We start from the raw sequence: 18500 nt of genomic DNA on the forward strand, positions 1-18500 counted from the left end.
GCATCTGTAAAATGAGGATGAAGAGCAAATGAGAAATTGTATGCAAGGAGCATTGCAGGCACTCAGTAAATAGTAGCTATTATTTTTATATTGCTTGACCTTGGGCAGGTGAGTTTCTGTATCTCTAGAATGATAAGAGCTCTTGTATTAAAATATACAATAACATACCTATTATTTTCCTCATTTTACATTTGAGGAAAGTGAGGCAAAGGGGGATTAAGAAAGCTGTCCAAAAAGCAATGAATGCTAGATAAATAAAAACAACAGATTCCACTAAAAAAAAAAAAAAAAGAAAGAAAAGAAAGCTGTCCAGGGTCACCCAACCAGAAACTGATTGTACTTGCATTTGTACTGAGGCTTCAGGACCTCAGCTGTAATCTTCATGTTATACTGACTTTTGTTGTTATGAGGCTCCAATGAGATAATAAATGCATGTGGTACATGCTCAGTAGATGCTGGAGACTGAGTTGAAATGTTTCTACATCCATGGTGGAGGGGGGGAAATTACTCAAAGACTTTACTGATCATGATGTCTCATGCTTTTTATTTGACAAGACTCAACACCTTAAAATCTCTAACAAGAATGGGATGTAAAAATATAATTCAGGGAAAAAAATTCAGAATGGTGTAAAGCTTGGTAGGTACAAATCTTGTCAATCTACTTCAATAGGGGTGATTGTAGATTTTCACTTCAGAATATTAAGATGGTGCAGAGATATTGGGGAGGGAGGATGGGCACAGGGTAGCTGATCTGGTTCCAACCATCCCACTTCCCTGCCCCTGGCTTCTGAATTTCTCTCTGTCACTCTACATCTGGCATCGCAAACCCTGAATCTCTCCTCATGAACAACTGAAAGAGATTCAATCTAAGAAGGACTCAGTGGGAGGAATACTTAAGAGTTATTTTCCAATCAAGGTGCCACACAGAATGGAAATCCCTCCAACCAACTCCAAATTCTCTTTCAACTCAGGTCGTTAATCTCATCTACCCTCTTTTGAGTGTCATGCAAAACTTAGGTAGACCAGAAAGCCTCCCCCTTTGAGCCTGGGGTCTACCAATAGAGTCAGGCAGCTTTCCACCCAAATTCCATCCATGGGAAATGCTATGTGTCTTTTCCTTCCAAAACTGATGAACCATGAAAATATTATACTAAATGCCAACTTCAGCCTTGTCCGTTTTCACACAGCTGCCCAACTTTTGGTGGCTGAGGTCAAGAAGACAACAGGAAAAACAGAATGCTGAACAATTCTATTGATGAACCAAAACCCAAGATACCAGGATTAACCCAACTCTTAGGAAAAATAAAAGAGACAATTCCAATGGGATTACAGGACATAAAAGATAACAAGAGTCACCACCAAATAAGACTAAGAGGCTTTCCGGAAATGGACAACTTTCTGAAATGCTTGTCGGAACTCTTCGTTAAACACAGTATAGATTATTGGATTGATGAGGGAGTTTAAATAGCCTAGCCAGGTGAAAAAGTCAAAAAGAGCTGGGTGGATCCAGCAGGACTCCCGGCAGATGGGGAGGACCAGAGATGCAACAAAGAAGGGCAGCCAGCAGACGATGAAGGCCCCCAGAATGATCCCCAGGGTTTTAGTGGCTTTCCTCTCTCGAGCTGCCGAAATCCTCTTGCGCTCCAGGACGCTGTCAGCAAGCTTGATTTTCACGTGGTTGAAAAAGAAAGGGGAACCGGCAGAATGAGAGTGCCCCTCATGAAGGCTGGGGTTGAGCGAGCACAGCGAGGACCCCGCGGAGCCTGTGATGAGCTGGGCTGTGGTGAAGCGCTTCCCGTAGAGCGAAGGCGGGTTCAGGATGCGGTTCCGGGCAGCCACGTAGATCCGGCCGTAGAGGATGACGAGCAACACAGATGGGATGTAGAAGGCCCCACAGGTGGAGTAGATGGTGTAGGAGATCTGAGAAGTGTTCACCAGGCAGTCCGACATCTCTTCATGAGCCTTGGCCTGCCGCCAAAAGAGCGGTGGGATGGAGATGCAGATGGAGATGAGCCAGACCACGGCGATCATGGCAGCCGCATGGCCCACTGTCCGGCGTTTACTGTACTCCAGGGCGTCCGTGATGGCCCAGTACCTGTCCAGAGCAATGACACAGAGATGCAGGATGGAGGCCGTGCAGCATGTGATGTCCGAAGACAGCCAGATGTCACACAGGATTTGGCCAAAGCTCCAGGTGTGGGTGGTGGTGTATGGGATGCTGATGGGCATGACCAAGATGGAAACTAAGAGGTCAGTCATGGCCAGGGAGCCAATGAGATAGTTGGCTGGGGTGTGGAGCTTCCTGGTCAGGAAGATGGTGGTAAGCACAAAGGCGTTGGAAAGGACTGTGGCCAGTGTGATGATGGAAAGGACCACCGCAAGAGAAATCTTGAGGGCTTGGAGGGTCCCTGGATCCCAAGCCTCTGGTGTTTCTGTGGCATTCAGGGATCTGTTAGGAGCCCCCTGGAGAAGGCCTTCCACTGACTGGTTTGGCGGGGACATTCTAGGTGGCTCTCTCTTCCCACAGACTCAGACACACACAGCTCCTTCTTTCACAGCAATCCTGCTCACAGAATAAGGTCATCCTTTTGTTTCTTGCCCTCAGAACCGACCACCATGCAAAGACCTCAAAACTTGACTATTTAAAGAACACACTTAGGTGACTACTACGTGGGAGTTAAAGGTCTTTCCCAAACCAGATGAATCCCAAGATGTCTCATTGTTCTGGAACTTTGCCCAGCAGCTGGTCAGGCCCAGTGGACACATGCTGGGTTTGTTAGACATTTATCAGGATATCACAACAGTGTAGGCGATGTTCAGGGATTCTTGCCTTTGGCATTCTGGCTCCTTCCAAAGCTTGAGGGAGAAATGTGTTTAATGAAAACTTCAGAATTTCCCTCATCCTATTCTGAGAAGATTCTGGATTTCAGGTTGCCTCTGGGAAGCTTTCAAAACTAGAGACAAAAAGAAGTACCAGATGATTCATTGAGGCAGGCCAGTTAACAGCTCCTAGTCTTTCCAGGTTTGTCTTGACACATCATGAGGTACTTTGGTTCCTGTCCCACTGAACGTTTTGAGCCTGGACAGACAAAACATTCTGGTTACCAAGACTCGAAGGATGCATGAGCTAGAAGGCAAAACAAACAGATCACTGTGGGTTCATCAAGAAGGGCACATGTTTAGAAGCTCTGGTGGGGGGAGGGGGAGCAGTTAAAGAAAGAAAAAAAGTTGAGTTAGGCTCTAGAAGGACAATTTAGACACTTGAGATTAACTATAAGATTAAAAGGATGCTGCTTAGTGCTGGGAGTGTTGCAGCGAAACTGGCATTCTCACAAGTGTCAGGAGAATACAGGGGAGGGCAATGCGCCCACCCCCACAATTCCCAGAGTGGGCAAAGTATCATAGCTGCTGGAAGCATCACAGGCTTCTTACAAGTATATGAAACCAGCTCTGTAAATTGTGAATCAGAAATCTTCCTATTTATTCAGCAAGAATGGAAACTAAACAAAATAACTATGTACACACACACACAGGCCACTGGGAAAGATACCAAATTGTTATAATGTATTTCTCTAGGAATTGGTGGAGGGTGACCTTTCTTCTGTTCTTATGAAATTTCCATATTTCCTAGAATTTCCTACAGCATGCATGACTCTTAAAACAAAACAAAAAGCAAAAATAAAACCACCTTTGGGTTAAGCAAAGAAATTAACTGCAAAAATAAAAACCCTGAACATTTTTCATGGTGAAAATTCAAATCCAGAAAATACATTTGGCTTTCCAAATGAAAATTGGAAATTTGGTCACCAAAAGTTTTTGAAGAATCACTTTCTTTTCTCCTCTGTACCTCTAGACTTGAATCTGGGCTTCAAAGTATTTAGAACGTGGGCAAGCCCTGGGGTCTGTAGTCCATGGAGCCTGGCAGGCAGCCCCTGGGTATATGGGGTTGGCAAGAAGAATGCCAAGATGCCTTAGCCCCACTGTGTCTCCTCCTGCCTTGTGTGGAATGCCACAACTCCACCAGGAACCCCTGTGATTCATTTGATCTCTTCCCGGTCAATTTAGCAAATAGGACTTGCCCTGAGAGCATTCACAGCCCAGCAAGGGAAGCATACATGTAGTTTCAAGGGTCCTGGGATAGAGCTGGCAAGGCAGAATACACACACACACACACACACACACACACACACATACACACACGTTTCTTTAAAAATGTGATCATTATACTTATGTATGAATTTGTTTCATAGTTTGTATGTTTTTCAATTTAATATATTTTGAACACTGCTCCATCAGTCACTCCCACAATATCAGTAATCTTAAGGGTTGCGTACTGTTCCACTGGTTGCCTACATTAAGGAGTAGATTTTCCGTAGTCAGAGTCGGGGGGGATGGCATTCTTGGTGGCTGGAAAGGCAAGAGCAAAGGTCCAGAGGCTGGAGTGCAGACAGCAGAGGTGGGTAGTGGACAGGACTCAGGAGGTGGCTGGTGCCAGCTGTGGGGGTAGCAGGGCACAGGAGAGAGTTTGGCTTGGATTGGGGCAGTCTGGGCTCTACCCTTGTTCTACCCCAGCCTTCCTGTATGAACTTGGGCAAGTCCTCAGGTCTCAGGTTTCTTCCCCAAAACAGTAGCCACCCCACCTGCAACTAGGGCTGCGGTGGGCCTTGCATTGCTGCTGGCAAGGTCAGTCTTTGAAACCCACTAAAAGGCTGGGAGGTGTCGATAATCATTATCATCCTCCTTCCCTTCTGGTCGACTTGGCTCAGGGCTTTGTTGGGAAGGTTCAGTCTATGTCTGTTGATTGATTTTAAAACATTAAGAAGCTAAACCTGTAATGTAGTATCTTCCCTCCTGCCCCCCAAAATTGTAAGTGCTTCATCTTTAAAAAAATACCTGCCCAGAGGAGAGGAAATAGCCTCAGTTTAAGAAGACCTATCTTAAGCCACCCGCTCTAAAACATTCCCAAAGTTTGAAGGATATTATCATAGTATCTTTCATGGGGCTCTTGGTATGTTCCAGACACTGAGTTAGCCTTGGGGCTGGGGCTAAGAGTCACTCCACCTATGGCCCCCAGCTTACAAATGAGCAAACCAGTGATCAGAAAGGTGATGTCAGTTGCCCAGGGTCACCCAGGTGGAAGTGGAAAAACCGGGTTCAGAGCCGGCTCTGAAATTTCCACTCTTCTCCACAATTCAGGCAGAAAAGCCTTAAGGCATGTATGCTTCCAGGAATGAATCTGGTTTGGAATCTCATGGTGATAAGTGAAAATGGTGATCCCTCCTGCCACCCTCTCCGCCCCCATGCTCCACCCAAAAGCCCTCTGGCTGAAGATTTCCTCCCACTTTGCTTCACACGGAAAATATGAAGTCGGGTTGGACTGCTTGGAATTTTCTTCCATCCAGAAGGTCTGGGTGAGTGAGGTGCTGTCATTTCTCACGGAAGGAAGGCTGTTTGCTTGTCCCATGAACCCAGGTGCTCACTCCTTGGGTTCCAGGCATTCCAATGACCTCATTCTAGCGAAAGGCGTGGGCTCAGAAAGGCCTGAGGGGCTGGTAGGTGACATCTTGGGAAGAAAGACAGGGCCGATTGTCTTTCAGGTCAGGAAAGCTGGGCTGTATTTTGCAGGAAGCTACACAGTTCTGAGGCCGTCTCTCTCCTCTCCTGTCCTCCTCCAGCTTGAACAGAATTAGGGGAATTTCCCACAATCCAGCTGCCTATAAAGATACAGACTGTCACTCTTATCACCAACCATAGACTGCAGGCTCTCTCCCATCACACTTCAGGTAATAAAATTAAAAGTGCAAATTAAAACAACAATAAGATACCATCTTCAGCCAGCAGATAGGTGAAAAATCTTAATCTAGGTCATGTCATGTCATTTGGTAAAGGTGTGGAGCAACAGGAATTGTCACTTCCCACTAGGAGAATATTAATTGGAGGGCCCTTGTTAGAAAACAATTTGGTCTTATCTCTAAATCTAAAAATATAATGACTATCTCATGACCCAGTCATTTCACTCCCGGGTATAGAAGACAGAGAAACTCTTCAGTGTGTTCACCAGCGGACAGGAACAAGAGGCACGTGGTGGTGACTGTAACAGCAAGCCGGCAACCACCCAAACACGCACCAGCAGCAGCATGGGAGAGCGTGGCATATTCCTGTGATGGACAAACCAAAGTGCACGCCTCAAAGTGGACGATTCTCACAAACAAAACACTCCGTGCCAACATCAAAAATGTGCCAGAAGAAACAAACTGTTTACGGATATAAATATATGTGGAAAAGCCATGAGAAAAAAGGAAAGGAAACATTAAATATAAAATTCAAGATAGTGGTTACCACTGGAGGGGAAAGGAAGCAGGAATGTAATTGTGGAGGGGTTTTAAAGGTATCAGTGATGCTCTATTTTTTAAGGTAGTGGCAAGTATCTGGATGTTTATTATTCTTTAATCTGGATGTATGTTATACACACACACACACACACACACACACACTCTTTTGTAAGGAATGATATATTTGTAATTTTTCTTTATCAATTTTGTACATTATAAAAAAAGAGAACCACACACCCAGCACTGATACATCAATTATGACACATGAGTACCTTTTGATACATCTTAACCCCAAAGATCTGGGTTCTGGTCCCAGCTCTGCCACTGACGAGTTGGGTAATCATGGGCAAGTCATGACTTCTCTTTGACCCTCAGTCTCTTCGCTGGTAAAAACAGGAACACCAGCATGGCTATGCTGCCCCAAAGGGGTGTTTAGTAGTTCCAATAAGATCATGTATGTGATGTGCTTTAACTGTAGAGTCCTGAACAAATGTAACCATGGTAACAGAGCTGGAGGGGAGTAGCTAAAAGTATACATTTTAGGTCAGGCAGGCTCAGGTCACAATTTCCCTTGGCTCCACTTTCTTTCTGTGGCCCTTGGGCATGTCACTTAAGCTCTCCGAGCCTCAGTGATGGAGGTGATAATTCACACTTCACAGGAGTTTGGGGAGAACTGGTAAGAACATGTATCCAAATGCCCAGTATAGTAAATGATGACTTCTCTGGTTTCTCTAGGATGTATCCAACCATGTTCAGGTCTCCAGGCAACAAGGTCTCTTCCCTCACCAGAAACAAGGCATCAGCGTCCATTTTAGTGAGTGATGTCTGCCATTATCAGAACTACCAGCCATACCAGGGAGGTCCCTCCCTGCCCACGACACTCCCGGGAGCCATCACAGCAGCAGCAAGGACCTTCCTCAGCCTCTCCTCTATTCCAGCAGCATCTCCTCAGGAGTCCAGATCACACAGACTCCAGCCACCCTGTGTATCCCCCAGCTCCAGCGTCTCTGCAGAGGGGTGGGAAGTAAAAAAAATCACATAGACCTGGGTCCCAATCCTAACTTGGTCCACAGAGCCCCACTGACCACAGCTGACTGGACCAGGGTGGACATGTGAGCCAAAAAGAGCCCAGCAGATTCTCTCTTGGGAATTTATAAAGGAGACTGTGAGCAGCTGGGTGAATAGATGATGAAGGGGGAGCAACTTGAAAGCTAAGGATGCTGGGGCAGGAATCCGGCCACAGCCATGACCGAAGCCAGGGCAAGTTTGGGGGAGGAGCAGAAAAGCCATAAGTAAAACAAACAAACAAACAAACAAACAAAACAGGTCTGCAGAGAGAGGCAGAACAGAGCAGACAGAGAAAAGAGCAGACAGAAGGGGGAACCACCTGCCCTAGGAGAGGAGGAGAAAGGAGTCTTCTAGGCTCAGTGATACTCCTTCTTATCAACTTAGATGTCCATGAGCGACCTCTGGACCCAGGAAAGCTCATTTGTACCAACTCACACTTCTAGTAGAGCCAGTTCAGACAGACACAACAGACCCCGAGAAAAAGTAACCAGACAGAGGGTTTTCTCCTGTGCGTTTCCTCATCTGTAAACTGGGGTCCCAGCACCTTTCTCCCAGAACTGCTATGTGGATTCAGGGAAGGCACAGTGGCTACCACACGGCAGGTGTTCTTTTTTTATGATTCTTAACTAAGACTTCCCACCCAGAGCTCAACTCACTCAGCCTGCAGGGAGATCAGTCACCTCCCCTTGAGGAAGCATCTTTATTTTAACTCAGCGAGTCATAAAACCTTGCCAGAAACAAAAAGGACGTATGGGTTTAACGTATTCTCAGAAGCCAGTCCCATCCTTTTGTAGGGGAAAAAAAACAAAAAACAAAAAACACCAAGGCTGTGATAAAGATTTGTTGCAGTAGAATAAATCTCCCACAGAGGAATTCCTGTCTGTTCTTTCTCTAGAAGCTGTGTGGTACGGATGAGTGAGCCCTGGATGGGGAAATCGGGAAATCATTCTCCACACATCTGAAGAGTGCTTTGTATTTTACAAAGTACATCCACATCTGTTATTTCATCTCATTCCCTCTACCACGTAGGACCTCCCACAGTCTCAGCTCTCTCTTCTGTAAAATCAGGGTATCAAGTCTGTCTCCTGAGGGTGTCATGCGGGTGAAATAAAATATGTGAGGGAGACTGAAAAGTTTTAACACGGGTGTGTGTCTATCAATCAACCAACCAACCAATCAATCCATACCTGAATGCAAATCTTGAAATCTAATCAGTTTCTTGAGCAAGTCAACCTTTCACTTCAGTTTCTCTAATTACAAAATCTGGAAAATGTCAAAAAAATAAAAAGTGGCTAAGCCTCTGACCCAGAACTTCCACTCCCAGTTATATACACAACAAAAACATGTATGTATATTCACCAAAAGGTGGGTACAAGAATCGTTCATTACAGCACCATTGAACACCACCAAACTGGAAACTACTCAAACAAACATCAGGAGTAGAATTGATAAATACATTGTGGCATATTCAGACAGCAGAACGCTGCATGTCAAGGAGACCGAGCCCCAGCTCCCCGCCGCATACTGCCACACGGATGAATCTCATAGATGTCTGGAGAGCAGACGAAACTCAACATCATGCCCCGTGTGTGATTCAAACTTCATAAAGGTCATGAACGGGCAAAACTGACCTACGTGGATGGAAGTCATGCTGGTGTTTTGTGCTTGATTCGGGGATGCAGTGACTGGAGGGATCATGATGGGGTGGGGTGGGGTGCTGCTGGATGAAGGTCACGGTCTGCTTCTTGAACTGGCTGTGTTCACTTTGTGAAAATTCATCAGGCTACATACTTGTGTTTTGGGCACTTTTGTTTTTATAAAAATTTCCCCCCAAAAGTAGTGGTTAAGTGCCTAAGAACCTGAGGTACCACTTCTATTGGTCAGAGGGAAATCTTGGACTTGTCATTTAACCTCTTGGGCTCAGTTTGTTTATGTGGAAAATGCAGATAACAGTATCAACATCATAGGGCTGTTTTGTTTGAGGGAGATGAGTAGAAAGCACCAGCCATGTGCTGGATGCTCCATACATTTTATTTTTAACAATTCTTCTGCCTAAACCTAACTCGGCTTTGGCTCTTTTCCTTCGTTTCTACCCCAGTTGCCACTGTCTTGTTACAAGCCAACATCTTCTCTGGCTTAAATGGTCTCCCTGCCTCCGTTCCTGTCCTCTCTCCATTCTCTCACCATATCACACCCAGAATCTTCCTTTTAACTACAAGTCTGACCATTGTCACTCCCTTAAAATCTTCCAGCGGCTCCCACTGCACATGGAACTGAGTCCCAGCTCCATAGCTTGGTTTAAGAGACTCATCATAAACTGGTCTTTAACTGCATGTCCAGCATCACCTCTGAACCTAGCTGGCGGTGGCCTTCACTTTCCAGCAGCACAGATCTGCTTATTTTCCTGCCAGCACCCTGCTGCCATTCCCATGCCCCAGTGCTCATTCCTGCTCTACACCTTTGTCTCCGCTGTGTCCTCTGCCCAGAAATTAAGTCACCCTTCAGGACTGAACTCTGGCATCTCCTCAGGAAGCCTTTTTTAACCTGCCCGCAGTCCAGCTTGGGTTAGGTACCCCTCTTCTGGATGCCCACCACCACAGCTCTTACCACACAGGGCTGTCTCCATCACTGGACATTGAGTACAGAGACCTTATGTTATTTGACTCCTATAGCCCTGACACCTGGCCCCGGGTAAGAGGTCAATCAATGTTTCTGAAAGGCTCCATGAACTGGTGAGGAATGGGCCCCGAGAACAGAGTACTGGACTGAGAGATGGGAACTTGGGGCTCTGGCTTGGTTCTGCAACTAATTCTCTGTGACTTCCCATAAGACAGTTCCTCCTCTGGGCCTCAGTTTCTCTATCTTGAGAATGAGAGGGTTGGGCCAGATCAGAGAGTCTGTTGCTGTGCATCGGAATCATCTGAGGGAACTTAAAAATACATATAAATACTGTTTAAAAAAAAAAAAAAAGATGTTCAGGCTTCACCCCCCAAGGGGTAGAGCCCAGGCACTGTAATTATTCAAAGCTCCCCATATGTTTCTAAGGTGCAGCCAGTTTTGGAAACTGCTAGTCTGGGTGATCTCTGGTTATCTTCATCACTGGCAAGCTGGTTATCTTTAAAAAGTCAGACAGGTAAAGCTTGCTTCCAAGGCCTTCGTAACAGGGAACAGGAGAATCCAACCCCTTCCTACTTTCTGCCTTGCTCTCGGTCAATTACCAACCTTCAACAGGGAAGGGACCACCCTTAATGACTAAATGCATTGTACAAAGGCTCTCCTTGAATTCTCCTATGCTTGTCAGGAGGAGGGCAAAGAGGTTTTAAACTCTCATCATCTGCCCCGAATACTACCCTATGGGGCAGAGTTGGTTTCTCCATTTTACAGATGAAGAAACTGAGGTCCAGAGAGGTGAAATGACTAGCCCAAGGCCACATAGGCAATGTGTGGCCCAGCTGGGACTGAGAGCCAGGGCTGAGAAACTCTAGAGTAGCCACTACTGGCCACATGTGGCCACTGAGAGCTTGAAATGTAGCCACTGAGATGTGTTGCTGTAAGTGTATAAGATACACCGAGTTTCAAATATTTAGTTCAACAAAGAAGGTAAAATATCTCATTAATAATTTTTATATCAGTTACATGATAATATTTTGGATATACCAATAAAATATATAATTGAAATGAATTTCACTTTTTTCTTTTTTAATGTGGCTACCTCTAAATTTTCTAAATCTAAAATTACATTTGTGGCTTGCATTGTATTTCTTTTTTTTCTTTTATTTTAAAAAATGTTTTTAATATATATATACTGTTCATTGTTTAGAGAACAGTTTAGAGCTTTAGCGTTTTAAACTTAAGTAGTTATCAAAAGAATAAAGCCAACCACAAAACAAGAATCAACAGAATGCAGTAATCCTATCATAAAGGACAGTCACATGTGCTTACACATTCAAGAAATCAATCATCTAAGTTATAAATAATAAGTAGTTCTTTTGTGTCCTTTTTTTCTTAAGATTCCACATATAAGAGATATCATATGGCCATTTTCTTTATCTTTCTGACTTACTTCACGTAAAATAACAATCTCCAGTTCCATCCATGTTGCTGCAAATGGCATTATTTTATTCTTTTTTATGGCCGAGTAGTATTCCATTATATACATATATCACATCTTCTTTATCCAGTCATCTGTTGTTGGACATTTAGGTTGTTTCCATGTCTTGGCTATTGTAAATAGTGCTGCTATGAACATTGGGGTGCATGTGTCTTTTTGAATTATATTTTTCATTGGTTATATGCCCAGGAGTGGGATTGCTGGATCATATGGTAAGTCTATTTTTACTTTTTTAAGGAACCTCTATACTGTCCTCCATAGTGGCTGCACCAAACTACATTCCTACCCACAGTGTAGGAGGGTTCCTTTTTCTCCACACCCTCTCCAGCATTTAACACTTGTAGACTTTTTAATGATGGCCATTCTGGTTGGTGTGAAGTGATACCTCACTGTAGTTTTGATTTTCATTTCTCTAACAATTAGTTAGATGTTGAACATCTTTTCATGTGCTTGTTGGTCATCTGTCTGTCTCCTTTGGACAGATGTCTGTTTAGGTCTTCTGCCCATTTTTTGATTGGATTGCTTGTTTTTTGGGTTGTTTTTGTTTAATATTAAGGTGTATGAGCTGTTTGTGTATTTTGGAAATTAGTCTCTTGTCGGTCGCATCATTTGCAAATATTTTCTCCCATTCTGTAGGTTGTCTTTTCGTTTTGTTGATGGTATCCTTAGCTGTGCAAAAGCTTTTAAGTTATGTGGCTTGCATTATATTTCTATTGGTTAGCTCCCCTGTAGAGCCAGGGGGTTACAACAGGGGTGATATCGCCCCCTAGGGGTCAGCTGGGGACTCTGTCCTCAGGGAACTCCATGCAATCTAGGGAAGGGGTTGGGACAGCACTGGGTGCTGTGTGGGCAGGGGCTGGAATAGCAGTAGTAGTAAAGTAATGGCCAACAGTATTAAGAGCTTACTTGTGCCAGGCACTGTTTTAAGTTTTTCTCCTCTATCAACTCATTTCAGTCTGATCACAACCCTCTGAAGTTGATGCTAGTATTATACCCATTTCCCAGGGGAGGAAGCTGAGGCTTAGAGAAATAGCTTGTCTAAGGCCCCAAAGCTAGGACACTCTAAATCTAGAATGGAAACCCGGCTTGCTGGATTTCAAGCTCCATTACTCATAAAAGGTGCTGAGTCCAGTCAATTCCACTCCCTTCTTCATTCACAAATATTTAACCACACATGCCAGCACATGTTCAAAAAATCTCTAGTGGGTACCTGTTATGTGCCGGGCTCTGTCAGTCTTACCTGAATGGGGTCTCTGCCAGGCCCAGTGACAGGAGGGAACATAGACACTGTCCCACGCTAAGCACGTAGTCCTCTGCCTGCCTTCTCAGCACAGCCCAAAGAGAAAGGCAGGAAGGTGGTTACTGCAGCGCTTCTCACACTTGAATGTGCACATGCATTACCTTAGATCTTGTTAAAAATGCAGATTCTGATTCTGTGGGTCTGGAGTCGGACCTGAGATTCTGCATTTCAGACAGGCTCCCAGGTGACGCTGAGCTGTGTGAGGGGTAATAGTAATGTCAGCCCCAAAATTTAAGAAGACCCTCAGGGTGTCACAGAGCAGGAATGACTCTTAGGAATCATCTAGGCCAAATCCCTGATGATGCTGACAGGGAGAAAGGCTCAGAGAGAGTAAGACACCTACCCAAGGTCACACAGTGAGTTACAGGCAGAAACCAAGTTTTTGGACTTGCATCTGTGCTCCTACCACTGCCTCCTCTTTGCAGCAGCATCCAGGACAGGAGTATCCAGATGCTCTTATGCCCATTTCACATCATATACTTTTGGAATTTTCAAATCCTCCCCTCTCCAACCCCTCATCTGAGTTTCCATACTAGGGAAGTTATCCTGGAGCAGGCTGGTGGGGCAGATCACATTCTGCAAGACTTTAGGGCGGTCTCCCCTGGCCCTGGAGCTCAATTTGCACACACATCCCCACCAAGATGCTACACATCTGGGTCCCCAGAAAGCACCTGAGCTGATGGAGTGAAATTGTTTTCAGGACAGAGGAGAGGCGGTGTTCTCCAGACTGGATAAACAAGGTACTAACAACAGGAATCCATTTCCTAGAAAGTAAACACTGAATTTGTTGGTGCTTACAGGATCCAAAGCTGCTATTCACCATCTGCTTTCCCTGCTGGGAGGTACAATACAGCCGTGATTAGAACGTAAGCTTTGGAGTCAGGTAGAGCTTTAGAGTTAGGTAAGCTGAATTTGCGTCCCAGCTCTGCCATTTATTAGCTCTGTGACCTTGGGCAAGTTACTCAACCTGTCTGAGCCTGTTTCCTCATCCATTCAATAGCTATTTGCTTAAAGCTTATCACCTGTTGGCAAGGGCAACACAGGTTTGGACCCTGCTCTTAGGAGGACACAGTGGCCTGGCCCTGGGGAAACCCTCCTGGAACCTGGGACCACAGAGGATGACAGTGGAGCATGCAGGGAGCCACGGGATAGTAGGGGGGACAAGTAACCTGCTGCAACCCTAAGATCCCCTGCTTTGAAGCTGAGCACTGGAGGATAAACAGAATTAGCAAGTGAAGAGGAGCTGGGGCCAATGACACCTATTCCACAGGACTGCAGCTTGGTGAAATCTTACCTGGCCTGCACCCCATGTCCTTTCCCTTTGTTTCCCATTGCTTACCTACCGAGAGATTGCACAGTCCAGCCCTCTCCTCTCATCCTCCTGTTGACCTGCACTCAGCAAGAGACCACACCTCCAGCTTGGCTAAGACCTCTTCCTGCAAAACACTCTGGTCCTCTCACTCCTCTGAGCCTTTGCATGGCCTATTCCCTCTACGTGGAATGCCTTTCCTTTTGTCTCCTCCACCCTCTCTGGAGATTTCTCTGGACCCAAGGGATAGAACTGATCCTCCCTCCTCCCCACCACCCTGGACTTATTATTATACATCATACTGTACTCCCCTCGACTGGGCTCACTTGCTGACTGCCTGTCTCCCTATTGGGTACCAGAAGGGAGGGGGACATGTGTGTCACGAAGCCCAGGGACCTCTGTGTGGGGTACCCTTCCTCTTCATCCACCTGTCCAACTGCAATGTCACCCTCAGGATCAAATTCAACTCTCTCCTCTTTGCTGAAAATTGTCCACTCCGTCCACCCAAGTGGGGTCAGCCTCCCTGCTCTGTGCCAGCTGGTGCTTTACGTTCATGATTCATACTGTACATCTCCCATCCTGTATGCAGTGCTTGTGGGTCTCTCTTCCCACAAGACGGTATATTCCTGGAGCAGAATCTGGTTTTTGTTCACAGCTGTATGTGTTGGGCTCAGTACTTTCAGTGGTTCAGTACTGATTTGCTCAAAGAATGAATGAAAGAAGGACACTGGCAATTTTAACTTTGTCCCCCCCACCCCCCATCTTTGTACCTGTGGCCACAGTATCCTTCGGTCATCCTTCCCGGATGTCTCATAGGGGACCCAAACTCAACTGAGCCACGATCTTCCTCATCCACACCGGCCCCTCCTGACTTCCTTTGTAGGCATTATCCTGTTCTTACTCATCCATCCCTAACACTTGGAACCCTCCCTCCCTCCCTCCCTCTCTTCCCCAGCATTTAACCGGTTATTTCTCTTTTATGAACAAGGAAGCTGAGGCTCAGAAAGGTAGTGCAATTAGCTCAAAGTTACACAGCAAATAAATGGCCAGGTCCAGGGCCTTGCTCTGAATAGCCCAGATTCCCTATCTACCTAGCCTGACCTCTCACTCCCCTCTGGGTTTTGTCTCCTCTCCCCTGACTTCTTTGCACACATTTGGGGGCATCTGTCTTGGTTTGGGCTGTTCCCTCTGCCTGGAAGAGCAATCTTTCCCATTCCTCTGCCTACATATCTAGTGTAATCTGCTCTCTGCTCTCTGTGGCCCTTCTTAAAGCCACTTCCTCCAGGAAGCCTTCCCTGGCCAACTGGATGCAAAATCTCTATCCTTTGAACCCTCTCCTGACTCTAGGTTTGTTTGTGCCTCCAGTGCCTGTGCCTGGAAGCTCCCTGAAGACCTACCTATTTCCTCCCCACTCCAGAGACCAGAGCAAAGTAGGCTTGCAATCAACACAGAGTAACATCATGTCAGGCTCAGATGAGCCGAGGAGAGATAACAGAATTCCCTCTCCTGTTGAAAACTCTCCAATGGCTCCCATCTTAGAACAAAATCCAAGATCCTCACCATGGCCTGCAAGGCCCTCCATGATTCCCCCACCCTCCAGCCACTTCTGTGACCTCATCTCTTAGCAGCTGCTCCCCCTCAAATTTTACCTCCTTGGCAAAGTTTTGACCAGCTCCCATGAAGTATCTCTCAACCTTTACCTTCTCACCCCACTTCATGCTCATTTTAGCACTTAACCATATGTGATATTTTCTGCTTATTTGTTTATTGCTTGTCTCCCCTGCCCGCTACACCACCATGCACCTTCCACCTAGCTTATTGCCACATCTTCAGGGCCTAGAATAGTGTCTGCCTGACAACAAATAGATGGATCTACAGCCTGAGGAGCGATCGGGGTGGAGACATGCATTTATGAGTCACGTGCACAGAGGTGGTAACCAGAGCCATTGGGGTGGATGAGCTCACCCAGGGAGGGTGTCTACCCTGAGGAGAGAGGAGGGCCTGGGAGAGCAGAGCAGCTAATGCCTGTAGAAGGGAGGATGAACCTGCAAAAACAACAGATGAAAGAGGAAGAATATGAGTGTTAAGTCACAGGAGCCAGGAGATGAGAGTGTTTCCAGGGGAAGGAGAAGTCAGCAGAGAAAGTTAAAGACTGAACAGGGCCTGCTGAATTCAGCTTCCTGGAGGACACTGGTGGCCTTGGCAGGCCCCTGCCCCTCCATGGGCCGAGGATGGGAGCCATCTGTGCAATAAGAGGGACCTCTCAGGTCCTGGGAACTCTCAGTTCTGAGATTCTGTATTTCTGCTCATAATCACATCACTGTCACCAAAAAGAATAGTCATCCATCTGTGGCCTAGGAGAGAAGGGATGACCCGGGGTACCCATCTTCATTATTTATCCCTCAGGTAACTGACAAACTTGGAGGAGGTAGCTCTGTATTTCTGGGCCTATCCTAGGCACTTCTGTGGGGAGGAGACTTAGGCCCTGACAGTCAGGTCCAGCTGACCAGCCCCCTCCCTCCCATGCCATCCTCTAGGTCCCGGCTTCCGGATGCCTCCATGACAGAGACCACCCACTTCTCCCCACCAGCTGGACAGGAATGAAGGCTGCAGAAAGCCCCGCTGCCCATGTAGCTTTGCGGGCTGCTGTTGGTAAAAGGTCCTCTGATGTCCTTGTCAGGAAAACTGAGACCCAGGCTGGTGGCTGTGCCCTCCAGAGGAAAGCAAAGACCCACAACGTGTGGTTGATTAGATTCCAAGGAAGAGAGTGGGAGATTACTCCTACCAACCAGAACAATGATGATTGAACTGTTGTCTGCGGCCAGGTGCTGAGCTGAGCAATGACCCTGTTTGATTTGCCCAACACTCTGAGGTGGCTATTCTAATCCCCATTTTACACGGGAAGAAAACAAGGCTCAGAGAGGTTAAGGGCTTTCCCAAGGTCACACAACTAGTACATAGCCAAGCCCTGTTTGCTAATGCAGCCAGTCTGACTGAGAGCTCCAGCCCTTAATCCTTAAACCGCCCCAGAGCTAGTGAGGCATGGGACTTCAGTCTTACATTTTCTTACAAGCAGCATAAATTGGGCAGGATTTATTCCCCTCTCTGTATCTTCAATAAAGCATATTTCTTAATGCCCCTCCATTTCGGACATTATGTAATTAGCTGGGATTTGTACTGGACTTTACAGTTTATAAAAAGGCATCCATACGGTCTCTCATTTATTCCCACGGATCCCGCACGGTGGGAGAAGTGGCCTCTCCATTTGATAGATGTGCAAACCGAGGCTCGAAGAGACGCAGTGACCCGCCCAAGGTCACAAAGCAAGTGAGGGCCCCCGGGACACTAGACGCTCCGACTCCTCTCCAGAAAGGGGCGGCCCTGCGGCGCGACTACTTGGCCGGCAGGGGGCGGCGCCCGGCTTCCCTCCGTCTGCCCAGGCCACGTGGGGGCGTCGCAGCCCCCGGCCCGGGGTAGGGGGTGCCTCCCGGCCCGCCTGATCTCGCTGGGGCGCGGGGCATCCAGAACGCGCGCCAGGGATTCGGCAGCCGCCCCCGGGCTCTGCCTCGGCCCACTCTCCACTCTGGGGCTCCAGACGGCGCCCCCGGACGCGCCCCTCCGGCTGGGCAGGTCCTCCGGGACCCCTTCCCGCGAGCGCCCCTCCCGTCCCATGGCTCCGAGAAGAGGGACGCCCGGGTCCGCGGGGCGCCGCCTCCCCGCCCAGCTCTCCGGGACCGCCCGACTGCGACCTGCCAGGGCCCCGGCGCCCCTCCCGGGCGGCCCCAGGCTCCGAGTGCTTACCCGCTCCCGGACACGCAGGTGCGGACAGCGGGCTCGCCCTCTCGGATTCTGCTTCCTCGCGCAGCGCCTCATCTCCCCGCTGGCTGCCGCCTCATCTCCACCGCGACCCCCAGTCGAGCTCCGGGCGCCACCCGCCCAGCCGCCCCGGGGACTCTTCCCTGGCCCGCGCCCTCGCGATCCCCGCCTTCCTCCGCCCTGCGGCTCCTGCACGCTCCTCTTCCCGCGCCCGCCGCTCCTCCTCGCTCCCCTCCCCCAGCTCCTCCCCCGTGAGGCTCCCTCCCCACTCGGCCCCCCGCCCGCCGGGAGGGAGGCTCGGCCCCTTCCAGTGTGGCCGGGTGGCCCGGAGCTCCGAGCCCCCGCCGCGGCCGCCGCAGCCCCAGGGGCGGGTGGGCGCTGAGGAAGGAAGTGGGGAAGGCCCCAGCTCCGCACTCCCGTGTCCCCACCTGTAGGAGAGGACGGGCAGGGTCCGCAGTAGGGGCTGGTGAGAGGTGGGCCCTGTCCAGAGACTCTTGGTGAAAGCCTGATCTCCCCTCTCCATCCCTGTCCCCTGTGTTCCTCCCTAGTTAGACATTTTCCCCC

At 47.9% G+C, this 18500-nt stretch overlaps 1 protein-coding gene across 9 annotated transcripts; it reads right to left on the minus strand.

Moving 5' to 3' along the window:
- Window positions 1–527: 527 nt before the first annotated feature.
- HTR1D (5-hydroxytryptamine receptor 1D) lies at window positions 528–18149 on the minus strand. Of its 9 annotated transcripts, XM_032495426.1 has the most exons (5): window positions 17922–18146; window positions 12913–13006; window positions 8588–8663; window positions 6605–7339; window positions 528–3079 (listed from the first exon to the last, which is right to left on the minus strand). In XM_032495426.1, the coding sequence occupies exon 5, from the start codon at window positions 2500–2502 to the stop codon at window positions 1369–1371; it is 1134 nt and encodes a 377-aa protein (XP_032351317.1). In that variant the 5' UTR covers window positions 2503–3079; window positions 6605–7339; window positions 8588–8663; window positions 12913–13006; window positions 17922–18146; the 3' UTR covers window positions 528–1368. The 9 variants fall into 9 exon arrangements, 8 of the variants coding, with proteins under 8 accessions (XP_032351317.1, XP_032351321.1, XP_032351318.1 ...); XM_032495430.1 differs by lacking the exons at window positions 6605–7339; window positions 12913–13006 and adding an exon at window positions 12752–12832; XM_032495427.1 differs by lacking the exon at window positions 6605–7339.
- Between the last annotated feature and the right edge of the window lie 351 nt (window positions 18150–18500).

Source organism: Camelus ferus, chromosome 13 (genome assembly GCF_009834535.1).
Source record: "Camelus ferus isolate YT-003-E chromosome 13, BCGSAC_Cfer_1.0, whole genome shotgun sequence".
In the NCBI taxonomy this organism is placed as follows: Eukaryota; Metazoa; Chordata; class Mammalia; order Artiodactyla; family Camelidae; genus Camelus; species Camelus ferus.

Bases quoted from the DNA above. Each gene is read 5' to 3' on its own strand.
- HTR1D (XM_032495425.1), bottom strand. From the start codon at position 2,502: ATGTCCCCGCCAAACCAGTCAGTGGAAGGCCTTCTCCAGGGGGCTCCT.